We start from the raw sequence: 19,564 nt of genomic DNA on the forward strand, positions 1-19,564 counted from the left end.
TCTCGATTCATCAGGCTCAAGCCGGCCTCATGTTCTGCTTCTCTCGTTCTTCTTGCACGTTGCGAAGCTCTCGAGTGTGATTGGTCTGTATGTCGGCCATGTGGTTGATCTCCAAATGCGACTGATCAAGAACATGTCGGCAGCGAGAGCTATGGATGGAGTAGAGCATCATGTTCTTACTCACGGGTGCACGCACATCACTCTCTTTTTAGAAGACTTCTTTTTTAGAATGCGCGTCACCCACTCACAAAAGGACAAACACAAAAAGGGTTCCCCTTACCGTACAAGCCGCCAAAACCGCGCTCCCGCGAATTCCGCACGGTAACCACAAAAACCGCAAAAACCGTGATGAATTTAAATCCAAAAATTTGAATTTAAACTCGTGCGGTTTTTGCGGCTTACCGCGGTTACCGCGCGGTTTTTTAGCCAAAACCGCGGTTACCGCGAGAAGACCACGGATGTGATGTCAAATGCAAAAAAAACTTTAAAAAATCTAAAAAAATACATGGAAAATAGGAAAATATTTTGTGACTATATTTATGATAATATGACATATTATAGGGAAAACAAGAAAATTTCAAATGATATTTTCTAAATTCTTGATATTGCAACATACAAACATACACCGACATATCACCCTTCACCAAATAATTCACTCCAATAACAAGTAACGACAACTTCATTTTAATTACTGTGTCACAACTATACCTGCTACTCATTATTACTAAGATACACATATAATTTTTCTCTATATATATTTTTCATATATCCATCGTTGTATATTTGTATTTCAACATTATGTACCCAAGTGTCTAATGTAAATTAAAAATGACTCGACACAGTATATTCTTAAACATTTTCCTATAAAATATTATTTGTAATAGGCTATTTTTTAATTTTGTTTCCTGAAATACTCATTTATGATTTTTAATTACGCCGGGAATATATTTTTTTCATTAATTTATTTGACAAAACTACACTATATATCAACATATACAACATATATTTTCATTAAATTTTCTTAAACTTTTTAAATTCTCCTCAAATTTAAACTCGATTACCGCGACTTACCAAAGCCGTGCCTTGACGGAGGACGCGGTTCGGTAACCACGGTAACGCGAACCCTGAGGAGAACATGAAAACGTTTATGCTACCATAAGCTATTTTAAGCACTCCCCCTAGATATTTTCAGATAAAAGTGCAGGCACTCACACCACGGCTTTTCGCTTGTTCTTATATAGTTAAAATTTAAATTTTCAACCTTAAATTTATGTGACTTTTAGGTTTTTTCGTAAAATTTTATTTTTCAACCTCGTTTTTTTATTGCTAAAAATACATATATAAAATTTTTATGCACACATTAGTTTTAGTTTGCAAACGTATCATTTGTTTTTTTTATAGAAAAGTCGAACAATCACCACTTAAAATAACATAGCGTAGGACATTCCTTGGCGCAAACATCTTAGCAGTAAAACATGACACGTTTCACGTTTTCCTTAAGAGCAGGTAGAGGCCTCACGGATACATTTCCAGTAACCCTGGCGCTGCGCGCAACACCCGGTGGAAGGCCACCACGGCTCGTTGCAGCTCCACTCGCCATCGATCCACTGTCAGATGTCTCTGGCTCCATGTAAAAGCGAGCCCGGAAGGCTGCCAGATGAGCATAGTATGCAGGAGGCACTGCAGGCAACCAACAAAGTAGTGGTTAACATTCAATTTGCGACGAGTAAAACGCATTGGATTTAGGATAATCATCACTGTGAGGGAATGATTTCAAGCTGGCTTACCAATCGATACAGAGCGAGTGCACCTTGCATAACTACAACAGTAGAAATATCATTTAATAAACCTGTTAAAACTTAAAAGTGCATATAAAAGCCATACAAGTGGAATAGTAAATTACGTGTAGCACAAGTTGTTTGTGAGGGTCTGCAACTCGTCGGCAGTAAATTTGTTCTCATCCCACAGAACATGGTAATGAGCAGGTCGGCTTGTTCCCTAAAAAAGATAATTCAAGTCAGCAATCATACCACTCCACCGAGTAAAGAAATTGCAAACAAATTAAACCAACCTGTATGCCAGCATGGCTACACAGGTAGAAATCAAACTCAGTCGGATGACAAATCTTTGAATCAACAACAGTTCCTGAAAATTGGGCAAAACAAAAACAGTTCAATTAAATGTCAGTTGAAATAGATCACCTAAAACCTGAAATAGCATGTATTTGCACCAACTAACCAGGCAGAATGTTTCCACTTCTATCAACAGCACGCTGATCGTTGTGATTATTAGCGAACAACCTTGTGTGATGCCGTTTCTGGACTACCACAAAAGTAACAGGAGGCTGATAATTGGGTTCCAGGGACGCACATGCCTGCATACAGAAATTAGTAGAGGTCATATCAACGAGGGCAAGAATGTCGAAGATCAAATTCAGGGCAAAATATGCATACCTTTCTAATGGCATCAAGCTCATACAACAAAACTTGATAGAACTGCCCCTCGCTAACACCATCCCTGAAATGAGAAGTGTTTAAGAGCGGCAATTATAGTCAGAAAGATGTCTGTATATGGACAAGAACCTGTAAAATACTATCCTCCAAGGTTTCTGTACAAGGATACAAACCTGTAAAATATTATCCTCTGAGGTTTCTGTCCAGTAGCCCTCTTGAAAGAAATGAGAAGCTCCCTGCACATTCAACATATTATATGCATAGTGCGACATACAAACATAGGGATGTAAAAGTGTGACCTCAATAATTCCATACTTGATCATGCCACCCGTAACAGTTCCTCTGTGTGGATCTTGCCATACTTTGAACAGATCCTGTATCAATTCTTGACGATGGGCTTGGGCACTCACTAATCCTGCATACTTAGTGACTTCAGGCCAGTCTTGAGAAGCAACCACCTAAAGGGCAGAAGTAGAGAACAGTTAAAAACTAGCCAAAATTCCATCGTAACATGGCTGAATTTCTGGCCTATCTTCATCGCAATTGCACTTACAGCTGCAATCGAAGGACTGGAATCTTCTCCAGGATGAGGATGAGTAACATCTGCACCAAATATAATAGTTGGTCTGTCACTGACAAGGGGAATCCTCCTTGTCAAAGCATCCACAAGTACAGTATTCCTTCCCCCAACCTGAAAAGTAGGAACCATGAAAGTTAAAGATAGAATTCAGGTGAAAGGTCAAGAAGTAGAGTTGAGTGCACAAAAGATACCTTAACGTTTATTTTAAGGGCAACATTTGCAAGATACTGCTTGCTCATTTTAAAAACATGTTTGGTCAAACAACATTGGGAGACCAATCCAAGATCAGTCTCACAGATTCTTTTGAGATCCCCTGAGGACAGAAGAATAATCTTAAGAAAAAGTAGTCACCGCATAATGGTCAAGTGTCTTTTGAAACAGAGCATACCATAAAGACAACCATTATTGTCAGGCAGAATTACAATCAGCAAGTCAAGTTCCCTGCCCTGCGGTCTGAGCATGGTCATAGCATCTTGATAGCGTGCCTTCAGCGCACGTTCCACATGTTCAGGTCTAGCAGTAAGCGGGGGCAGCACAGGTTCCAGTGCAAAATCCTGTAGCAAAAAAATGCCAAGTGTGAAGCAATAGTAGAGAAAGAAAACCCCGATAAATGAACAGCTACTGAAATGATTTGTACATACCATTCCAGATATTTGGCACATAATAGCCAGTTCATGACAGAAGCCCCTGGCAACACTATCTTGCACATTTCTAGAGAAGTTAATACATGCCCAGTTGTTGACTCTCCCACCATTGACCATTTTCTACAGAACAAACAAGCAAATAAATAATACACATGTAACCAAGTTACAAACATGAAAGTTACACACAAAACAGACAGTATGCAAGTTCCAGCTACAGGTGAAAGATTACATCCAGACTAGTAGCCTGACCAAAATGACAAAATTGGTCCTAACCAGCTGCGGCGGTTGAAATGAGTGTAGAAGCAAGTAGAGTGGGAGAGAAGTGGCAGTTAACTCCACGGTTTATAAAGGATCTTCAAATTAAATACTGCAAACCACTCCAAAACTGATTCCATATGTAGTAGGACACATGCCTCTGAAAATTATGACATGTGAATGCAGCTCACGACAGTAGCGAAATTTTAACATGAGAATGAGGTGTGTAAATCAAATAAATATTAGTATTCCTTTTGTATTGATCACGTCATGAGCTAAGAAACAACTTAAAAATTAGATTATCTCCTGCTGTCTAAGTTATTTTTCAACCACGAGGTTAATGAAACATTCAATTTCTTTTTCTTTTGCGAATAACGATGTACAATATTGTCTCTGTTTTGGTACTGTTTACCCTTCTTAATATAAAATATAAAGATAGCATAAGCCCAAAGGAATTACAAAGATGAGCCATTTCATAGTTATTATCCTTAAGAAAGGTGTACCTTATTCATCATGTTCCACTGGCCAACTCTCGGCAACACATCCTTCTCTCTCCCGCTATCATGATATTTAAGCTAACAATGAGAAGGAAAAAACATAAAATTTCTGTGAATATCGTATGCCTGATATGGAAATCAACCTCCGTTAGACTGTCAAACAACATCTGGAAATAGATTTACCCTAGGGGGAGGCAGAACACGGGCTTCAACTGATGCAAGACGCTCATCAATTTTTATGCCAAATTCCTGTGCATACTGATCTTCGTGGTATGCATTGTGGGACACAGTCTGAAGGCAAAACAAAGTAAGATTTAGAACCTTGAATTCGATATCTCAGAGAAGGGCAGAAAATTGAAATAAACAAAAACTGCGCCATCATTCCATTTGCCATATTAATTCTCTTAAACAATCATGACAAAAATGTAGAATCAAACCCTCAATGTAGCTATTAATCTTGGAGAAAATGAATAGAACAAAAAGCAACATCATTTTTATGTTTTCCATCGTATTTAACAATAATATATAGCACTATCTGATAGATCTACAAAAAGAATGGCTTTGTATTGGAACATCAAAAATCTAGCCACGGCCAAAATCATAAAAATGGCAAGAAACCAACATAACCCATGATTTTCTATTTTCAATGCACACGTAAATGTGAAAGAATGGGTTGCAGAAATCAAAAGCTAAAGATCGTTTTAGATGTTTTAATTACAGCACATGCTAAATAGGAATGAAACATATATCATGCATTCATCGGATTATATCCAACAGTCAAAAGCAAATGACATCACAGCATATGATCAATAAGTACCCGCAAAATATCCAGTTCACGCTCTTGAGGTCGCTGGCAAGTCACTTTCAGTAGTGCAGTAATCTGTTTCTCGTTAAGCCGTTTCGAGTAACGCTGCCCCTCAACGATCTTACATACCTGAGTCCAGTTCCATAAGGTAAAAACTTAATAATATGCTAAAGCTGGATTTAGCATTTGGAAAATATTTCCGTACAAAAACATAGCACAATACATAATGCAATTGAGCACACAGCAAACATACTGACCTCCATTGGCAGATAATTAGGTCTTTGCTGATTGCCCACTTGAAGGCAAGGTAAAGTGGTGTGCTGAATACTAAAACCATATGTCTCCAGAAAATACTGCACAACAGTCTTCACAGTACCACGATCATCAACAGGGAACCTGTCACAGGAGAACAGACCAAACAATATCAGTGCACAACTCCTTCCAAATACACATCTATAGGAGTGCGATGGATTCTCATTACGCTACGTGAGAAGTACATACGATAACTCTCTTGTTGCCTGTGAAGTGAGTCCAGATATACGATATTTTCTTCGCATGTTTCCTCTGTGTGTCACCTCAACCTTCACACCTCTTAGGGCTTTCTTTATCTGCGAGAAAAAGAATAATGACGGTAAACAAAACCTGTCTTAAGCACATACAGAAGTAATTGTAAAAAAAGGTGCTGTGGGTGGTATAACAAAACCTTCACACGATCAGAATCAGATAATGGTCTAACTGAGATGTCTCTGTTCAGAAGCTGAGCAACAAAATCAATCACAGGCAGAGGCTCGATAAATGCAGTGGATGACATATCTGAAAGAACAAGCAACTTCAGTAAACAAGAGAACACCAATGGTGGACCCTAGGATGAATCAAAATGCTTTTGCAACTGATACACAACGATACATAATGAAAAATCAGGATATATTCAGCAGTATCTAACCAATATTCAGCGAGAGACCCATCTGGGTAGGCCTTATGCTTTGGTAAAAACCACGCCAACTTTCCAAACCCTCACCAAGCTGCTGGCGTCTTCCCAAATTGGGAGAATAAAATGACCGACCAACTGGTGAATACCTAAGCAAGAAAAACGCAAAGAAAATGAAGCCCTTTGTTACATGGAAATCAATAAATAATATTCCCTCCGTTCTATATTATAAGACTTTCTGACCTTGCTTAGATTCATGTGTGCGAATGAATCTAGATACATCTACAAAACATATGCATTGATACATGGATGAATCTAAGCAAACCCAAACAGTCTTATAATATGGAACGGAGGGGAGTAGATGGTAAGCTTAAATATTACCTTGCGGTAGGCAATTCACGTAACACAATGTCAAGGACTTGAAGGGCTTCTTGAGGAGCATCTGCTTGCCTTCCAGCTAGAAACATAGCCAAATGGTGGAGATCAGCACGGGCAGCAAACTTGATCACCACCCTAAATAGTCTCTCTCGCCTTAAATTAGAAACAATGTCAGCAACAAGTTTCTAATAGATAGTTAACTGAAGACAAAATAGCAGTATCATACCTTTGGGTGCTTTGGCCACCACCAAGACTATCTTCCTCATCTTGAAGAGTAATTTCAAATGTCCTAGAAGCAAATGGCAACGGTCCAGCTGTGTAAAGACTCTTCCTTCCATCATAGGCAGGTAGGCGCCCACCCAGATGGGAATATCTATAGAGCGTTACTAGCTCAAACATAACAGCACGATTCACGCCACGTGAAGTAACCTCAGGAGTAATAGATACCTGATGGAAAAAGATTGATGATCAAAATCAACAAAATGAAAGCTATAGCAAGGAAATAGGACTTACAAAAGTCTTACGTCGTATTGGTGAAGGTCTTTATCAGGAAGTTCGGCAAAGAAATGGTTTGCCTTCACAATGCACCTGTCCCCATATGTACCCTTGCCAGGGCGCAACGGGAACCTAACTGATTTGCTTGATGGTGGTGCTATTTGAATGGCTTGATTGGTCGAACTTTGACCATGGATTGCAAGTTGCTGAAACTGTTGTTGGAGTTGTCCACTGCTCACCTCCGCCTCAGGATGTGAGGATGAGCCAGCTCCCGATGAGGTTGGTGAAACCACCGGGGCTTGATATTGGACATGTGGGGCTTGGTGCAGCTCGGGAACTGTTCTTGATGGACCTGAAGGAACAGTACGTCCACCGCCCCCTCCCCTAGGTCCGCCATAGTATGGCTGTGGCATTCCACCTCTGGAGCGTGAACCACCGCGTCCCTGATAGTCACGCGGTTGATACTCGGGAGGCCCACCACCTGGGTGATGTGAACCAGATCCTCCACGTCCCTGATACTCTGGAGGCCCACCACCTGGGTGATGTGAACCTGGCCCTCCACGACCGTGATACTCAGGAGGCCCTCCGCCTGGATAGTGCAAACCTTGCCCTCCACGGCCCTGATAATGTCCACCACGACCCTGGTATTGCCCACCACCACGGCCACCCTGTTGAGGCACCCAACCACGTCCTCCGCCATGATGCTGAGGAGCTCTCTCAGCTCGCTGTGAAGAACCCTGGCCAAGAGCTCCTGGAACCTCTCCAGAACTCTCACCAGAGTTGGCAGAACCTCTTTTCTTCTTCACCATGATGGGCACTGGAAAGAAATAAACATGGAAGAACTGTAAGATCATAAATATCACATGGATAAAGACTTGATAAGAAAAATAAAACAATTAATACTATGAATAAGGGAAAATAAAATGGGATTGTTCCTCTGAAAACTACAAGGGGTTCGAACATCCTTAACTATTTGAGGAAGTGATTAATGTTACTCTTAACCTCCATCTTCATCGGCAGCCGGGCGAAAAGCTTACTAAAGAAATACACAATTGGGACAACTAGTTCAATTCAATTCATGTGAGGACATGGTGCGCCAAGAGGACACACGATTAGGGGGCTACAGAAAATAGAAATAGACAGACGGATGGTAGTAGAACATAAAAACAAAGGTTGAAGAACAAAAAAAAAAGAAAAGAAAAGAACAACAGATGGCTAGCACAGGACTTCACATCTGCACACACATAATTAGGAAAATGCAGTGTTTTAATGCAAATTGAAATTTTAATAACTCTCAGGACTTCGCATCTCCAGAGACTTAGGAAAACACAGTATTTCAGTGTATTGAAATTTGTATTTCAGTGTATTGAAATTTTAATAAGTAATATTAAGGAAGTTTCAATGGATAAAATCCTACGTATGGTTAACAGAAAAGGAGGCCGCAACACACAAGCACATAGTAAAATAAACAGGCAAAAGATCTGTGGAGGAAAAGAAATAGTTGGGTGATCAAGACTTCACCCTTGCACACGCAAAATTAGGAGCAGTGATTCATTGCGGCATGTGGAGGCAGGGTGCTCAATTGATCAGCACAACGCGTCCACCGAGATATTGCACCCCCGTCTTTTCACTTCTGCTTATACTCATAAGCCAAATTTTGAATTTTCGATCGCTAAGAATACGAATATAAAAGTTTTATTCATAAATTATATTTGTTTGCAAATGTCATTTGGCTTTTTCCATAAAAAGCCAAACAATCAACCCCCAGAAAAGTTAATTAAATTGCATCGAGGTAGTTTTAGTGAAGCAAGATGCTATGGTAAGAAAACAGGGCCCACAAAAAACTAAGAACTACACCATCAATAAAGAACATTATGAACAAACTAAAGTGTATTTTCCAAATGATGGTTCTCATTTGCTTACGGTGGCCTAAAAGCTTTTTATGCATATGCGGGACTGTCCAACGCAAGAAATGAACTGCTAACACAGAAGCACCATATAGTACAGGAGTAAACAAAAGGAATCAACAACAAATGAAAATACAAGGCATATTATGTATAAGGGAGGCTGGCTCATTTCCATAGCTAACAGATAGGATTATTTCAATAATTTTCACGCCTAAATAACATAAACCAACGAACAATAAACAGAATCAACCATAATCTCTTGGCGTGAACAGAAAAGACCATAGCTTTACTTGAAACAGAAAACGCATTACACCCAGTTATCGCGCAGCCCGCACACTAGAATATCATGCAAACGATTGAACTATAACCAACAGAGTAACAGACCCATAACTCGACAGCATTGCGGAAGTGGTGAATATGGAGACGATAATGATATACAAGTTCAGAAGCCTCCAAAAGGGGGAAAAGTACTAGTACATAGAATCAACAACAAATATGATCAAAATCCTAGCTATGTCACTACCAATAAAGGAGGTCCTGCGTTCAAGCTAAGTGGGAAACATTTCACTCAGACATAGGTCTAGACTCTGGAACTCAACCACATTATTGAGTGCGCATCCAATTTTGCTCGTTGCTCCATGATGCATTTGAAGCATTATCAGGCATTCGTTTAAAAGCTAGAAGATTAATCACGGTCTAAGATGTGAAGCTACAACAGTCACAGAAATAGAGTGAAGAACGATACTTCCACCGTAGCTTAAGCGTGATATCATCAGACAATCACGTACTACAGCAGGAAGAGGAGATATAACGGGCCAATACACGTTCAGAAAATAACTTCTCCCAAAATGCAGGCACTTCAATCAACAAAAAGAAAAGGGTTTTCTTATGCGATGCACCCACTCGTGTCGCACATTAGCGCTAAATCCAAAACCGAAGGTGATCACACAGAACAGAACACGAGCAAATCACAGACCACCCTATCGGATCAGCTCACGGAGAACTAGATCCGCCCAAAATCCACCGACAAACCCCCACACAAACCAGCCCACGCTCTCTCATGGCCGCACCAGCGCCAATACCGTAACGACGCCACAGCCAACCCCATCCGAATCGATCGAACTCGCCATCTACACGCCCCGGCGCCACAGAATCAGCCGAGACAAGACGGGAGAGATAGATCTAGAGAGAGCGGGAGCATTACCAGTGCGCGCACGGGGAAGAACGGCGGCGTTGGCGGGCAGGGGCGGACTCCGGAAACACCTAGGACAGTGACCACCACCACTACACTCATGCTGCCTCCGCCTCCACCACGGCGGCACCCCTCCCCCCTCCCTCCCCTTTTTGAGGTAGGGGAAGACGACGAGCGCTTGCGGTCAATCGCTGCAGCGGCAGCGGTGTGGCGCGCGCCGGGGATATAGAGCCGAGGCGAGCGCCGGTGCAGTAGGTTGCGCTCGTGTCAGGTCGCGTGCGGGGGTCGGGTCGTGCAGACCGGACCCGCGTCGTGGCTGTACGGAACGAGAAGAGGGCGCGCGCTGTGTCGATGACAGCGTGGGTTCAGATGGTGACTAATCGACCATACTCCTCTCCTTGTGGATTGGATCACTTCACCTTGTGTCCCGTGCACAAGGTGATTCCGGTGAAGTGTTGTCAAGCCGAACCATGCAGATCATCAGCAGATGTCAAGAAGACGCGAGTGTGTCCCTAATCCAATGCCCTCAGATGAAATGCCCAGAAATCGTCGAGGCACAACCTGTGCAGCCCGTGCGCCGTGCAGGTGAGCGTAATAATGGCGCCAACGGACGAGGGCGGCCGGGGCCGGGGCTGAGGGCGGGTCGCTGTCGCTGTTGACGCCGTCCCGTTTTGGTTAGGCCCCTCAGGCCCGTAAAAAGAATAGGAACGGGTCAATGGGCGACAGGGTTAGGCCACTCAGGCCCGTACAACACAGCAGCAGGGGACGCATCGTGCAGCGCTCGCAATTGCACCAATGGGTACACAGCTACTACGCCGCGGCCACCCCTACCACCCGGAATCGATGGCTCAGACTGGTTCCGCTCATGGGGCGCACGCCCCAGTGCGTGGGCCACCACCAGCAGTATCCCACACGGCCTTACCCTCTCCGGCTCTAGTAGTATTATCCAATGACGCCTGGGCCCCACAAGAGCCTCGGTCCCACCGCTCAGTGACACTCGAGGTCTGCACGGTTGTGACACAGTGGTTTCCGCGGTGTACTATAGGACACTGAACAACCACAGGGGAGGCACCCAGGAGGGCCCGTACCGAGAACGCGGCCAGGAGTCGGTCTGCTGGGCCCGCGGCTGGTAGGGCCCACTAGGCATCTGTGCGTGGGTGTGGGGGCCCCCTTTCGCGCATCGCGGCCAGGGACAGTGGGCTTGCCTCGGGCCTCCCCCTTCGGCCTTCATCGATGCAGCTACCGGCTAGAGTCCGGATCGTCCTAGATGAACACTGTTCGTGTGTGCAGCATGGTAGAAAATGATATAAACAGTGTTGAAAATATAATAGCCACCCTGTTTCAGGTACTGTAGCAAATATGATCTAAACCGTCTATTTCAATTTAATGTTGCCACAAAATAAGTTTATTTTTTATTTTTTTAATACAATGTTTGATTTTCATCTTATTTAAAAAAAATTTGTGATTAATATTTTTATTATTACTAGATGATAAAACATGAATATTACTTTACATATAACTAATTATTTAAAGTTTTTTATAAATTTTTTAAATAAGATGAACGATGGAACGTTCGACATAGAGATTAAAAAATAAAGTTTATATAAGAGTAAAAAAAGCCTAAATTCGGGTTATTGTAGCCCTTAGCAGAGTTCCTGGCAGCATTGGGGGTGGGTGCCATACGAGCAACTGTACGACGCTACTTTCTGGTATGTTAGTCTGTACATGGAAAAATAGGACTCCTACTGTATAAATAATAAAGTAGCCAGCGCTTATATAGCAGTAGTACTATAGAATTTCGTTCGATAAAAGTGTGCTGCACCCTAGAAGCTTGTGGTAGGATAGCGATGGCACAGAAGGCAGAATCGCTCAGTCGCTAGGGTGGCCTACACAGTCCGGAAAGACTGGATCATTAGGCTAGAAAAAGATCCATTATTTTGCGGTAATTGGGTACACCAACCTAAACTGTTGCGAGATGTACCGTACCAATGGCAATAGATAAATTTTTGACTATGAAATTTTTAATTTGTAGTCGTTTGAAAAACTTTAATCATAAATAGATTTTAAAAAAACTTCAACCAAAAATAGACATTTTAGCTCGGCGTCAACGTCACTGGCGCCGTGGTCCAATGTCTCGGTGCCAAAGACGATGACGTTGACAAACTTGACCCTCGAGTCGGCTAAGAAACTGACATGGAGAAGCACGGTGTCAATGTTATTGACGTTAAGGATCTAGTTGTAAAAAAATTTCTTAAAAAGACCTGCACGTAAGAAAAAATATTTACAAATAGGTTCTAGAAATCCTCGTCCTTATTGGTGCCGTCCTATTCAACGACGGTGCCAATGATGTTGGCGCTGTCAAAAAGGTCGAATAAGTTTTATATTTATAAAATAAGTTTTCAAAAAGACCAAAATATTAAAATTGCAGTTTATGACCACCCCGTTCTTACATAGGCTGTGCCAATACACTTTATCTCTCCCTCCCGAAACTAAACATTTCTTTAGCTAAGTACGAAGTTAACAAAATACGTGAAAATAATTGAACAAAGGTTACGATTACTCTAACCTCAAAAAAAACTCAACATATGAGAAATGCACGCATTCCCTCGTATTATAGAGAAGTATGTAGAAAATTAAATTGAGAATTGTTGATGGGTTAAAATAGTGGGGTAGTTGACGAAACAACTCCATTCAGAAAGAAAGGGTGAGTGTCATAAGTAGCTTCATTTTTTGACAGACGGTGGATTTTACATATTTTAGTTAGGTTCTATTTTGTTCTAAATAAAAATGAAAGAAATTTTTATTTTTATATTTATTTAAAGGTATAAATCATAAATACTGATATATAATTAAATATATATTTATAATATGAGATAGTGAACACCATTTAGATTCCAAAACCCCGTGCAAAAGGCCGAGTAAAAAACGTGATAGTAAGTTGGACAAAACAAGACAACCTTACAACTAATAATATGTTCCTACATTGCAATAGCTCTATACAAACACAATAATTTGATGCAACTAATAACACACTCTTGCATTACAATAGACCTATCAAACTGCGAACAAATTGAAGTATCAATAGGATCCAAAACACGTACGGTGTTAGATCAAAATCGGTTTTTTCAACCAACAATTTCGTTTTTTTTTTGTTACAACTAGCCTATACAATTGGAAATAGACTGAGGTATGGATCTACACAACTTAGACGATCTTTTTTTTAACCACAGTTATATGTGTTTGGTTCCAGCGATAGGATAGGTTGTGACAGAGCCAACTCATCTCTGATCTTAGTGGATGGATGGAATGGGTTGGACCCAGGAGAGAAATATTCCTCCCAAATCCAGGTCCAACCATCCCACCAAAACGGTCGGACGGATCCGTCTCAGGACGAACACGACGCCCAGAGGGGTGTTTATTTTATTTATTAAATTTATTTAAAATATATTACTTGTATAAATATACATTCAATTATTTTTGGTTATTCATATATTAATCTTAGTATTTAATATTTTATTTTGGATATGAGAAGTAACATTTATCCCATCTCATCCCTTCAACCAAACAAAAAACAGGTCCAACACATCCCTTTCACCAAACAAAAAACAGGATTCAACCCATCGATCCAACAAAACAGAAAAATGGAACCAACCTATCCTACAATCTAGGGATGGAGCCAACCCAACCCACCTCGTCCATGAACCAAACGCATACTTAGTTTTTTCCAGGGAGGCAATGGTTCAGGGAGAGACCGCACACATAAATTCTTGATTTTTTTTTCTTTCAAATTCGAGTTCTTTTTACAAAGAAATCTTACAAATAAATCCCTCTAGAAATATTATTCAAAGATGGTACCGTTTTATGACGCCAAGTTAAATCGCGGGTAGAACAACTCGGTCCCACTATGCATGGTGCCGAGGTAAGGTTAATTGATCTACTCCACGCCAACCCCACCTCAGCGCTTATAATGTAAAACATGTATATTATTGGATAATGTTTCTAAAGGAATCCATTTATAAGATTTCTTTGTAAAAAGGGCTAGAAATTAGAATGTGATATATCTTTTAGAGCAAGAAGTGAACATATGGATAAGTTTATTAGTTTGCTCTCTTTGTCACCACATAAACAAATACGATGATATGGAATAAAGATATAGGAGGAAAGATAAAAATTATTATTATACATGACAACATCTTAGAGTGTCATGCAACGGGTCAAAGTTTTTGTTGAACGAACTTTGTCGCACAAGAATTGATAAAAAATTATTTTGCTGTATTAATTAAAAGACCGTAACTAAATCTACATTTGTGTATGCCCTTAGAGGATGAGTTTTTTGTTAGTGGTGTGGATCATATATGTGTTAACCATATGCTCTATATTTTAACTTGTTGTAGAAACTATTAGAGAAATTGACGGGGTGATTGTTTAGCATTCTCAAGGAAAAAGGAAAATGACGTATTTATAAATAAAAAAATATGAATAAAATTTTCATATGCGTGTTTTAGAGACCTAAAAGCCAAGACTACAAATAAATTACGATTAAAAAACTCCAAAATCTACATCAAACTGAAGGTTAGAATTTTAGTTTATAAGGACAAGTAGAAGCGAATAATGAGGCTGCGAGTGACGAAAGATAAACTTTGTGTAAGATCATAAGCATGATTAATATTTTCTGATGAACAATTGGCTTGCCATTTGGTTTATAAATTGAATTTGGTTTGGAAACAATTAAGGTGTTGGTGCGAGTGTGTGTAACTAATGTGAGTCAGGTTGCGATATCTGTGCTCGGAAACGGTTGGTTTGTCTCTAGTTGTGCAGGTGACTTGAAGTCAATATCGGTCAATGGCGGTGGGATCGTGACTAGGCTCAGGGAGGAGCTGAGGTCCGGACGATCGAGGATGCCAGGTGACGATATTGAATACGAGTTGGCACATGGTGGAGCAACACCGTGTGGGATGGAATCGTAACGGGCTTCACATGTTGTATGTGTAAGCGCCGGAAAAATCGGGAAGTAAATCGGATCAAAACTGGATGAGAAAAGAAAAGAAATTTGCTACATGTTCGGACACAGTAGCAGCGTCGTCACTGTAGCGCGCGGCACTGTAGCAGCCGGATCGGATTACTGTAGCGGACCCGGATTACTGTAGCGCGGCGGGTACTGTAGCAGTCGGACTACTGTAGCACGCCTGATTTTGGCATGTTGGATTTAATTAGGAAAACTAAGAGATGAGCCATATTAGTATAATGAGTCCTACTCCTATTTGGTGATAGACTTTTCGATATAAATAGAGACCGAGAGGTATGCCCCTGGTGTGCTTTTTGTGAGACTTAGTTGTTGATTCTAGATCGACGATTTTGATAGGAGTGCTGTTGGTGCACTTTGTAAATACCAGTTGATGCAATAAAGTCAAGATCATTCAATCTACGTTTTCGACTTTCATCTACTGGTGATTTTTTGGATTCCGACGATCCGATCGACGTCATAGGAGTGGCGCGATTCGATAATCTGCTCGACGGCACATGAGCGGCACGATCAAGGTAGCAGCGACACAGGAGCGACGTGATTAAGGTAGCAAGTCTTCGTCAATTTCTTCGACAGAGGTAATCCTTTATTCCGCGAAAGATTTTTGGGTTTTATTTTTACCTACCATTCACCCCCTCTGGTAGGTTTGTTTGATCTTGTTCGATCCTACACTTTGTTTTATACAGTGAAGGCTTATGAAATGGACTTGTATGCGATACATAGCAAGTGAGGTTGCTTTGGTACCGAAGTTAACCTACCAAGTACTGCAGCAATGAGTTTGGCCCTAGAACCAAATTTTAATAAGGTAGAGGCCGGTACATGAACGCTGTTTGATTTGATGCTTTTGTTCATGGTATGTGAATAGTTTCTACAATATTACCAAAACCTTTGGCTGTACGGTACGGTACATCATTTATCAAATGTATATGTGGAATGCTAACTTGCCAAAAAATTGTATGGTTCAAACTGTAGCATGTGGAACATAGTTCGTTACACTGGCTGCTGTTACAAAGCTCAATACCTCAACTCAATTTGTGTGCTTTTATACACTACAGTATATGCTTACAATCCCGGGACTCAAACTCAAGCACTCGAATACCCATGGTATAAAGCCAAATGGAAGAAGCTTTCATGAGTGTTATTCAGTGACAATTCCACTACGAGTTCGGTGCCAAACAAGCTACATTGTCACGAAAAAAGCTACCACGTCGGTCAATCATAGATATATAAATTAGTACTCAAGTAAAATTAACTCTATACTGCTATTTTTTAACCCTTTTGGTGATAAAAATATATGTGAACGTCACTCCCTTTTAAGTGCAATAAATATACATGTTCTTATTCTTACTCAGATTTCTTTCCTTCAAAAACCTAATTTTACAACAACAATTTTGGATAATTTATCTTATTTTGGGTGGGATAAATAATTACTATTTTGCCCCTCTTTTTCTAGATTATACGACAATGGTGGCACATGCTTCTTTTTTTTTTCCTTACACCAGGTTAGCTCATATTTTGCTTTTTTTTGGACAACCAAGGCCCTCCAGAATTCCAAATGTTTTTTTGGTTCTTGACAGAATTCAGTTCAGTCCGCCGGAAAAAAAAACCATGCGTTGAAAGCTGAAACAGAAAAACGTTCTTTTCACCCCGGAGATAATCATACTCGGACCCGCTCGGACGGACCCCACCGACGGTCAGGGTGAGCGATCCCAACAATGCTGCCGTCCGGCGTCCGCCGACCCTCGGGCCCCGGTAACGCCGAGAATCCAAGCACCCGTGAATCTCTGCAGGCGGGGCCCAGTGGCCCCTACGACTCCTGTGCCGGGCCGCTGGTGGCTCGAAACGTGTCCCACCATCCGGCCACACTGCCGAGGCCGCCACCGGGATCCACGCCTCCACGAGGCCACCGGACGGACTGACGACGAGCGATGACTGGGTGGACGAACGCCACGGTGCGCGCTGCAAACGCACGCACGGACTGCGCCGTGCCGGGCTGGGTGCCGCGTGCCGGCGGCAGTGCGCGCCTCCTCCTCATCCGTATGTATCGTCGTCACGTCGTTCGTCCTTAAAATCCACAATGCTGTGGACTGTGTGGTGGAGGCCGCGACGCTGCACCTGCACTGCTGCACATGGTTTCTTCGCTCGCGCAATTCCTATGGCCCCACCCGTCATGTGATAGCCGCCATGCCATTGCTGCTCCGCCTGATTTCACCTAGTACAGCTCTCTGGGGTTGGGAGGACAGGCAGGAGTAACATGCACGCGCCCGACGGGCATGTTTAAGCGGCGCTCCTGTTTCTCTGTCGGATAAACTGGCTGTATGCCCACGCCTATGAAAGCTAGTGCGTTTTACATGTGCTCTGCCTCTGCGTGCTACACGTAACAAGCGCTCGCGCCAAAACGGGGTGAAATAAACGGCAGCAGCAGCAGGATGAAAGCCCGTTGCCTGTTACTACTTGTCCACTAACTCGTCCCAAAAATAACTTTGTTTTTCAGTTTTTATATATAATATTTGGATTTTTTATCTTATTTGAATTTTTTTCGATTAATATGTTTAGTAAATGATAAAAACACAAATAGTATTTTATGCGTGACTAAATTTTTTATTTTTTTATTTATAATTTTTTAAATAAAACAAATGGTCAAACATTAAAAAAAATAAAAATTATTATGAGACAGAGATAAGAGATAATAGTCGCCAACACTAGACTTTGCCGTCATGCCCTGTCGCCATTGGCCATAGCACCAGACCGGCGTTCTGGTCTCGTAGTGGAGTACTGTGCAACCGGCAGCGCAGGCATGTTTGTTACAGTGTTACTCATATGTTTATATCGGTGGCAGGCATTAGTGACTTTTGGTAATAGGGTTGGCATTTGGCAAGCCGCGAGGTGATCTCCTCCCAGGGTAACGAGCTGACTTTATTTACAGAGGCAGCATGGGGTTACTACGTTAACCAGAAAAAGATATCGGGGGCACGAGCTAAACCCTTGTAGTTGTAGGCTGTCACTCTGTCAGTTAAACGCACAGGCCGGAGCTGCATGGTGACAGCCAACAAACACACAGGGGTCGACGAGAAAACTCGCCAAGCCCACGATGAACAACTACGCATGCACCAAACAGTTAAAAAAGTAACCCCAGTATGACGCGCACAATCACTCGAGCAGTCACGCGCGCCTCGACCAACTGTAGGATCCGATAGGACAAGACGAAGAGGGCAGAGAGGGTAAAATGAAAGGGAAGAAAACGATAGAAACACCTCGAAATTAAGACAAAGGGGTTGCCGAAAACGGGAGACAGCCAAGGGGGGAGGGGAGGGGACGACGACGAGATGCCCGGGCATACCTTCCTGATGATGATGATGCGGACGGCCATTCTCCAGCTGCAGCGCCATTTCAATATCGCAGATCGTTCATGAAATGGAGCGGAATTACCGAGCCGGCCGGCCGGGTTGTCCTGCTCCGTGAACAGAGCAGGCTAGCTAGGGGAAGAAGAAGGGTGAGGCCGGCCGGGGCTGGGAGCTGTATCAGTGGGCGTGATGGGAGACGAGAGGAGAGGCGTGATCTTATCGGCTAGTAGCAACAGCAAACGAAATGTAGCCAGCAACCGAGGAGAAGAGCCGGAGAGAGAGCGAGAAGGTGGTGGGTGGGACTGGTCACGTAAGCGAAAGATATTGCTGACGTGTGCTCCAATATATGCTTGCTCCAATTATTGTATAGCTGGTGCGTTTGTGGCGATATTAGATGCTAGTGGTACGGACAGGTTTAATACGTGACATGTACAGTGTTTTCGATGATTGTTCATTGCTTTTGTGTAGAGTATGATAGCCGGGTGAGGCGCCAGCAAGCAGTTGGTCATGGCCATCCTCTCCCTTCCAATGATACCAACAGAAAAAAAAAACGTGGTTGCTAGGCTGCTAGCTATATGATCCATTGAAATGCCGAAAGAAGTTTTTAGATCCCCGTGTTGCAAATTGCACGTCTCATCTGAGAGGTTGGCATCTACCTTATCCAAACTACTACTAGTATTGATTATCCGACATGGTTTAACATCACCCGTAGATAACCAAACTGATGACGTTAGTGGAGAGGGGACAAACGATAGCTGACTGTTTCCAAGCTCATCCCGTTTTGTCGCCATTGATTGGTCGATTTTGGAGTCTGACACCCCCAATGAAGATAAAGTATATGCATATGCTGGTGGTTGGGCCTTCTATGTAGACTGCAGATGTGTCATCGACTTAAAAAACGGGCAGACCAGTGCATTGCATAATGCATATCCTCTGTTTGCGTTGTCAGCAGTTGAAGAAGCAGACTTGTCGATCTCCCCCCTCTTATCCTTTCTCCTCCCCTCTCGTCTCTGTCGTTTTGCTCTACTGTTGCTAGTTGGAACAACAAGGAAACTTTCCATGA

At 42.2% G+C, this 19,564-nt stretch overlaps 1 protein-coding gene across 2 annotated transcripts; it reads right to left on the reverse strand.

Annotated features, from left to right (window-relative positions):
- Positions 1-1,358: 1,358 nt before the first annotated feature.
- On the reverse strand, positions 1,359-18,688 carry LOC102700615 (protein argonaute 1B). 2 transcript variants are annotated; one of them, XM_006652586.3, is made up of 23 exons: positions 18,498-18,688; positions 7,065-7,852; positions 6,767-6,987; positions 6,544-6,693; positions 6,178-6,311; positions 5,938-6,047; positions 5,736-5,842; positions 5,492-5,630; positions 5,247-5,363; positions 4,613-4,720; positions 4,436-4,507; positions 3,675-3,797; positions 3,422-3,587; positions 3,225-3,346; positions 3,007-3,144; positions 2,769-2,911; positions 2,627-2,689; positions 2,454-2,517; positions 2,239-2,374; positions 2,072-2,145; positions 1,904-1,998; positions 1,788-1,819; positions 1,359-1,680 (listed from the first exon to the last, which is right to left on the reverse strand). In XM_006652586.3, the coding sequence occupies exons 1-23, from the start codon at positions 18,544-18,546 to the stop codon at positions 1,463-1,465; spliced, it is 3,369 nt and encodes a 1,122-aa protein (XP_006652649.1). In that variant the 5' UTR covers positions 18,547-18,688; the 3' UTR covers positions 1,359-1,462. The 2 variants fall into 2 exon arrangements, with proteins under 2 accessions (XP_006652649.1, XP_015692045.1); XM_015836559.2 differs by lacking the exon at positions 18,498-18,688 and adding an exon at positions 10,147-10,306.
- Between the last annotated feature and the right edge of the window lie 876 nt (positions 18,689-19,564).

This window comes from Oryza brachyantha, chromosome 4, assembly GCF_000231095.2.
Source record: "Oryza brachyantha chromosome 4, ObraRS2, whole genome shotgun sequence".
In the NCBI taxonomy this organism is placed as follows: domain Eukaryota; kingdom Viridiplantae; phylum Streptophyta; class Magnoliopsida; order Poales; family Poaceae; genus Oryza; species Oryza brachyantha.